The sequence below is a fragment of the Physeter macrocephalus genome, chromosome 5 (genome assembly GCF_002837175.3).
Source record: "Physeter macrocephalus isolate SW-GA chromosome 5, ASM283717v5, whole genome shotgun sequence".
Classification (NCBI taxonomy): Eukaryota; Metazoa; Chordata; class Mammalia; order Artiodactyla; family Physeteridae; genus Physeter; species Physeter macrocephalus.
Window position 1 is genome coordinate 37214389 of NC_041218.1, and position 7764 is coordinate 37222152.

The 7764-nt window shown below is 39.7% G+C and overlaps 1 protein-coding gene across 1 annotated transcript; it reads left to right on the plus strand.

Moving 5' to 3' along the window:
* The first annotated feature begins 1363 nt into the window (after positions 1-1363).
* Positions 1364-5490, plus strand: GPR85 (G protein-coupled receptor 85). Its single transcript, XM_007115270.1, has 3 exons — positions 1364-1478; positions 1644-1759; positions 2875-5490. Exon 3 carries the CDS (start codon positions 3045-3047, stop codon positions 4155-4157), a length of 1113 nt encoding a protein of 370 aa, XP_007115332.1. The 5' UTR covers positions 1364-1478; positions 1644-1759; positions 2875-3044; the 3' UTR covers positions 4158-5490.
* Positions 5491-7764: the final 2274 nt, after the last annotated feature.

A 7764-nucleotide genomic window follows, 5' to 3' on the forward strand; every position in this document is an offset into this window, starting at 1 on the left:
AACAGAGGAAGCTTTACCTCGGTATGTCCAATAGAAATACAATATGTAAATTAATCCATATTATCTGTATGCTGATTGGCTTGAGTTCCCCCGAATGTCACAATCTCACCACCCAGCAATGAGGTATTTTACTGCTGTCTGGAGATCAAATTATTGCTGTAGAGAAGATCTTTATTTTTTCTGTTTCATTAACAGATTATTATAAAGCAATAAGCATGAAGGAGCAGAATCAGACGTTTTACCTTGGGAATTAATGAAAGCATTTCTGCTCGTTTTTTGGAGGTGGAGTTGTCGTTTAAAATCTTATGCCACCCCCACAAACAAAATTCTTACGAAATGGTAAAATAAGGAAATCCATGATTCCAGAGACATCCCTAAGCACCCAGGTGTCAGGCTATGTACTGTCTTGTGATATCATCGGACCTTTTGGACAGGTGTAAGTTTTATGAATCGTTATATTCCTAGTATTTTTCTTCCTTAACAACAAAGGGGGGAAGGAAACTCACATACATACAACTGCTGTGACATTACCAATCTATTGGTCAGCCTTACTTGCAAGAAGCAAAAGAAAGGCTATTGCTTGGTGGGGTGGAATGCGAGGAGCAGTCATTTAAAATTTGTGTAAGCCTGGTTCTATAGTCATATTCGTTAAAGTAGAATGGACATAAATCATTTTGCAGCTTTCCTCTGAACTTAGTTTCTTCCTACTTAACGCATATCTGCGTGCACTGGAGAACAGAAGACTAACAAAGGGCTGCCCTAACCTGCTTTCCCTTCTTCCCCATTGACAAGATTTTTCCTGACTATGCCTTTTTTCTTTTTTTTTTTCTTTTCCTTTCTTTTTTCTTTCTCCCCTCCCCTCTCCTCCACTCTCCCCCACACCAAGCTAACCTGCAAATGCAGTCAGCTGGGGAAATCATTAAAGAAGAAAGCTGAAAGAAGCTCCCAATGCTTTGGACCGCCCTAAAAGAGCATGGAGGAAAATGGGGAAAGCGAGGGTTCCCGGAAGCTGAGGTGGGGGCGGGCACCCCGAGCTCCGGGGTGCGCTGCCCTAAGGGAAGAGGGTGGGCCTGAGGTCCTGAATGAGCCTTTACAAACCCCACTCCAGTGCAGGGAGGGAAAAAAAGTTCAGAAGGAGCCGCAAGGGGACACAGGCCAATTTTGCCAGTTCAACAGGACAGGACATTCAATAAACCCAGCCCGCTCTGGAAACGGGTCGGGGCTCCTGTTGGCTCCACAGAGGCTGAGGCAGCCCCTGCCGCCGCCCTCGCCACCGCTGCCGCCGCTGCCCCTGCGTTACTGGGGGAGACGGTGCCGCTGCGACAGGGGAGGACGCGGCTGGAGCTCAAGGAGGCTCCAGCGCGCAGGCGCCGCCGAGCCCTGCCTGGATGCTCAGTCAAGGCACTAAGGCAAAAAAAAAAATCAGCAATTTATAGAAAGAAGAAGCTATAGTCTGTCGGGATATCCAACACCAACAGGTAGGAGGATATACTCTCGGTTAAGTTTGGGGGGAGGGGGCGCACAGTGTTGATGAAACTGCAGGTTCACCGGGAAAGAGCCCTCCTTGAGTTTTTTTTTTTTTTTTTTTTTTTTTTTGACAATAAACTGCATAATGGAAGTACATTCAGACAATGCATCTTCAGTAGGGCTTATTGAGAGCTCCATTTCTGGAAAGCGTTGCAAGACTGAGGAATATCAGACTGCGAATCACCGGGAACAGTTCCCTTGCAGCACAGAAGCAATCTCTCCCCATCTTCGCGTATGTAATGCATGTCTCTCTCCCCCTCCCCCTCCTCCACCCCCCCATTATAAATCCAGGGGTGGCGGATTTCAGGTTTCGTAATGTTGCATGATGCGATCGGTATTTACCCGGGGATGTACCGGTGGGGAAATTAAAATCATCGAACGCAGTGTTGCCTGGGCTTCTATCAGCATATTCCGGGCAAGTGAGAAGTGGCAAAGGAAACATGCTTGGTGGGAATAACAGAGAAAGCCGATTTCCCTGGTGGGGCTCCCCAACACCTAGGAGACAATGTGCATTTTGTTTTAAAATGAAGCCACTTGCGATTTGCAACAAAGATTATCAGTGTAAATGGGAAAAGCTTAATTGCCCAAGAAATATAGGTTCATGTTAAATTCGTTTTAATTCAGGCAGCCACGGTTTACAAATATAAGTGCATTATTCCTCTGGGTGTTTCCCTGACCAATATTTACATTAACCATTTTTAATAATCATGTGGGTTTAAAAGAGAAAAGATTTACCAAAAATGGGGAGGGGGGGTGGGGAGGGAAAGACAAAAGATTAAATCACATCAAATCCTCGGACAAGTTCCTATTAATTTAGAAGTCTACTGTTGAAATCATGCTTTAAGATGAATCAACAAATATTCCTCTTATAATATGCAGCATGAATAGTGGCACTTGAGTTAAAAGACATATATTTTGGAAGGGTTCTTTGGATCCATATCAGCAGAGAAGCTGCGGGGAAAACACTGACAGATACTAACAGACCTCAGATAAATGTGGGCAGTCTCTCCTCTGTCTCCTATTAGCAATCTTGTAGATTCCATTGCAACACTAGTGATTAACTCCTGGACTGGCATTTTACAACTGGGGAACATTTTATTCCTTCTCTCCTAAAGGTGCCCAATCAAATTTATGTTCTTTTAAATAGGGACATTTCAAAATTCATCTAGCTCAGAAAACTAAACAAGCCAATTCTCTGAAATCTCAAGCAAAAATACTAAAGCAAATAATACTATTCAAAATTAAAACTTTATTTGCTTCCCCATAAATGAACAGCTTTATGTTAGCACTGCCTGACATCATTGCTTGTTAACTTTAGAACTGATAGCTCTTTTTTTTTTTTTCCAGATATTCTGATGGCAAATCAAATGGAAGAAAAGAGGAAGCATGACTGCAGATCGGATCAGTTCTCTTTGTGGATTACATTTTCAGTAAAATGTATGGATATATCTTTTCCTTGTTCTTATATCTAGATCATGAGACTTGACTGAGGCTGTATCTTTATCCTCCATCCATCTATGGCGAACTATAGCCATGCAGCTGACAACATTTTGCAAAATCTCTCTCCTCTAACAGCCTTTCTGAAACTGACTTCCTTGGGTTTCATAATAGGAGTCAGCGTGGTGGGCAACCTTCTGATCTCCATTTTGCTAGTGAAAGATAAGACCTTGCATAGAGCACCTTACTACTTCCTGTTGGATCTTTGTTGTTCAGATATCCTCAGATCTGCAATTTGTTTCCCATTTGTATTCAACTCTGTCAAAAATGGCTCTACCTGGACTTATGGGACTCTGACTTGCAAAGTGATTGCCTTTCTGGGGGTTTTGTCCTGTTTCCACACTGCTTTCATGCTCTTCTGTATCAGTGTCACCAGATACTTAGCTATTGCCCATCACCGCTTCTATACAAAGAGGCTGACCTTTTGGACGTGTCTGGCTGTGATCTGCATGGTGTGGACTCTGTCTGTGGCCATGGCATTCCCCCCAGTTTTGGATGTGGGCACTTACTCATTCATTAGGGAAGAAGATCAATGTACCTTCCAACACCGCTCCTTCAGGGCTAATGATTCCTTAGGATTTATGCTGCTCCTTGCCCTCATCCTCCTAGCTACACAGCTTGTCTACCTCAAGCTGATATTTTTTGTCCACGACCGAAGGAAAATGAAGCCAGTCCAGTTTGTAGCAGCAGTCAGCCAGAACTGGACTTTTCATGGCCCTGGAGCCAGTGGCCAGGCAGCTGCCAATTGGCTAGCAGGATTTGGAAGGGGTCCCACACCACCCACCTTGCTGGGCATCAGGCAAAATGCAAACACCACGAGCAGAAGAAGGCTATTGGTCTTAGATGAGTTCAAAATGGAGAAAAGAATCAGCAGAATGTTCTATATAATGACTTTTCTCTTCTTAACCTTGTGGGGCCCCTACCTGGTGGCCTGTTACTGGAGAGTTTTTGCAAGAGGGCCTGTAGTACCAGGGGGATTTCTAACAGCCGCTGTCTGGATGAGTTTTGCCCAAGCAGGAATCAATCCTTTTGTCTGCATTTTCTCCAACAGGGAGCTGAGGCGCTGTTTCAGCACAACCCTTCTTTACTGCAGAAAATCCAGGTTACCAAGGGAACCTTACTGTGTTATATGAAGGAGCATCTGTAAATCTTTAGCCTTGTGAAACACTAACCTTCTCTGCTAAGCAATTGTGGCCTGTAGCCATTTCTTGAGAAGAAAATCAAGAATGGGATCAGCAGTTATAAGGATTTGGGCAACATTCTGCAGTCTTTGCAATAGTTCACCTATAATCCTATTTTAAATCTCAGAGTGATCCTGCTGACTGCCGGCGAAGGTTTGTAATTAAGAAAGGACTGAACCACTGCCCTAAGTTTCTTTATGTGGTTGAAAACTAGATAATGAAAGTAGCAGGTGCTAAGTATCAGTGCTAAACGCTGTGTATATCACTACTTATGAAAAAACATCAAAAAAAACAATTAGCATTGGACATCTTAATAAATTAAGTTGACATGAGGTAAATGTGTTGATAAAAACTAATTTTAGAAGTTTGAAGACTTTAAAACATTTCATACTATTATTGTTTTGCAAGGACTAAAATATTTGGGGACTTAAAGTACTGTAATTCACTAAAGACATGCCATGAATTATTGGATTACCACACTTTTAAAAAATCGCCTTGTAAGTTTTGGGGGGCATTCCAAAGCAGTATATTGGTTCCAATTAGAGTTTACTTTTTTTGTATTAATACATTACTGTTTCTAAATACCACTTTCCTTACCTACTAGTGAAATTGCTAGCATCGAACTGTATTATGTGGTTTTTGTTGATTTGGTATAAAGTTTTTCCAATTCATCTATATTTTACAAATACTAGATACTGGTCTGGGAGGCAACATTAATGGTACCAACCGGTCACAATTGAGCAGTTCTAATAATGCAGAATAAACACATGTTGCCTTAAAGGATTATCTAGTATCTTTCATCTTATTTAGCATTGGAGCAAATTGGAGTCATGGGAAATTGAATCAGTAACTGGTCATGGTCATGCAACTGGAAGTGCATGGACGATCATTTAATACTCTTTTTCCTTTTTCCTCACATGGTTTGAAAATAAAGGCGCACATCACTGGGATAATGAGATTTTCTTCTGAGTTGTGCTACCCATTCTAGTGTGTTCTAAGAAGCAGGCAGTTGATGTGTGTTTATATTTTAAGTCAGCTGTCAAGGGGAGACCACAGCCTTAGTATGACATCCTGCACAATTTGTAAAGCCTTTATTCTACCGAAGGCACAGTCTTGTTTATACTTTCTGCACATTCAGTGTATTGGTCGTTTAAATTATTTCAGTTTTAACTTGTGAAAGCTTATAATATGATTTCTAGTATTTCAGAAATACATTAGAGTCTGTGAGTCTCATTCTTCAAGATACAGATGTGTGAATTTCAATATAAAGTTGCATTTGCCAAAATTTAACTTGTGTAGCCTGTTACTTTTCTTGGAATAAATTTTACATTTTTGGCACTTAATTTTTTTTTTTAATTGGGAGGCAAGCACAAAATAGGAAGACTAGCTTTATTATGGTTTTGTTTCTTTATTTTTGTAGCTACTATATTCTGGAACTGAAAATGCATGAATGATGGGGAACCTAAAGCTGATAAACTGACAAATAATATTATCTGCAAAAGCATTATTTGGTAGCTTTTGTCGTATTTATCCTATTTATTCTTACAAGCCAGTAATATTTAAAGATGTAAACCTGCTTAGTTGGTTGGTTCAGAATTTTAATATAAACATCACATTTTATTTTGGGCCATGGTAGAAATTTTGGATTCTAAATACATAACTTGTAAGAAGAATGGTTTACAATTACATTATGACAAAACCAGAAAAGTTGTTATTGTTTTTGTTTGTTATTCATTGTTTTTGTTTGGGGTTTTTATTTGTATTTGGTACTTGAAAAATAAGATGAGGAATCTAATGGAACAGAATTCTTTATTGCTACAGTGTTTCTGTAAAGGAAACATCAATATAAATATAAGTAAGGAAAAATAAATCATTGAAATATTTCAATGATATACGCAACAATTCAGTTTTGCTCATATAAGGAGAGCTCAAGCCATGATTTAGTGAGCACTCTGTTTGAACTCATTTTTACTTCATACCAAAGTTGATTGGATCTGAGACAAAATTTAATGTACAACAGTGAACTGAATCTAGCAATAAAGACCCCTTTTGGTACTAAAATCTCATTGTCTAAAATACAATTAAGGAAATGCTATCAAAAGATATTGGGATAACATTATGTTTCCAACTCAAAAAGTTTACAGTAGAGACATAATTACCATGACTATATTTATAAAGAGCTTCGCTTAGAGGTTCAAATATCACCAGCAATCAGCAGAAAATTCAAAAATGATCTTGAGGCCAGAGAGACCAGGTTGTATCAACACTGGCCTCCATTATACACACAAAAACCTGAGGCATGGATTAAGACTAGGAGACTGGGGAGTCAAGAGCAACAACCAAGTGAGATTGCCTGATTCTACCTAGCTATTTGGAACAACATATTCCAACAGCTTTGGTAAGTGATCAACCCCAGTGATCAGTGAATAATACTGAACTGTAGTGACTCTCATTTAAGCCTACTCTTGACTAACTTGGCATTTCAGGTCAAGGGGCAAGCAGTGGGTGAGATACATCCCCAGTTAATCAATGCTATTTGTAAGTCAATAAGTAATGGTAGCAATCATATAAAATAAAAGTCTGCTTCAGTTACTCAAGGACCAAATCACCTTATCTATTTTGGCACCCATTCCAATATTCAATATTGAAAAACAGTTGCAACTAATTCAATTTGAAAATGTTACTAATCTTCAACCCATAAAAATACATTCCCACTGGGGAGTCCAACTTCCCTGTGAGAAAAACCCTTTATCAGTAATAATGTGTCCCTCTAGGACTAATTACATCTGAGTTGAACAGGCTTTACATTGTTTTCCTTAATAGTGGTGATGTGTTTGCATGGATGTGTCTATAATCTCATCTGGTTCCTTTTGTGTACAGTGGATTTATTTGTGAGATGCCTGGCTGGAGCTAGGCATTAAAGTCTGTGACTGTGAAATCCTATGCAGATATTAACTGAGGCAGAAGGAGGTGAGTAACTGGCTCAGTTTCTCACGGAGGCTCCATTTAAATAATACAAAATTAACCATAGTGACTAGATTTTAAAATTATTTGTGGGACAACCTATTGACTGAATTATCTTCTCAAATGTTAGCTGGTTGGGTTTCAACACCAGCATTTTTCATAGAGGTTAATAACTGATTTGTCTTTACATGGTTATGGCCCCTTATCCATTTGCCTCTACATCCATGAATACTAACTGAAATGCTTATTTATTCATTCACTCAACAAATATGTGTTGGGCACGGAGCTTGGTGCTGAGAGCACAGTAGAAAACAGGCAGAACAGAATTAAATATGTAGTAGCAACAAGTTACAAGTGTTAAAATAGTAAATGTTTCTAAAATGGACTTGATATTAATGACCATAAATGGACTGTCTTCCATTTTCCCTTCATGCCTTATCCCCTATCTTTCCCAGTATTCCCTGGGATCTTTTATATATCATACTCCCTCAATTCAGAGGGAGCCCCCTCATTCTGCTCACATTTCATTTAGATGAATCACCCGTGCTGTGTTTTGGAACCCTGAGTTCCCTCGTTGTTAGTGCTTACACAAAGT

What these genes read in the sequence shown, in the direction of transcription:
- GPR85 (XM_007115270.1), top strand. Translation starts at nt 3,045, where the DNA reads ATGGCGAACTATAGCCATGCAGCTGACAACATTTTGCAAAATCTCTCT.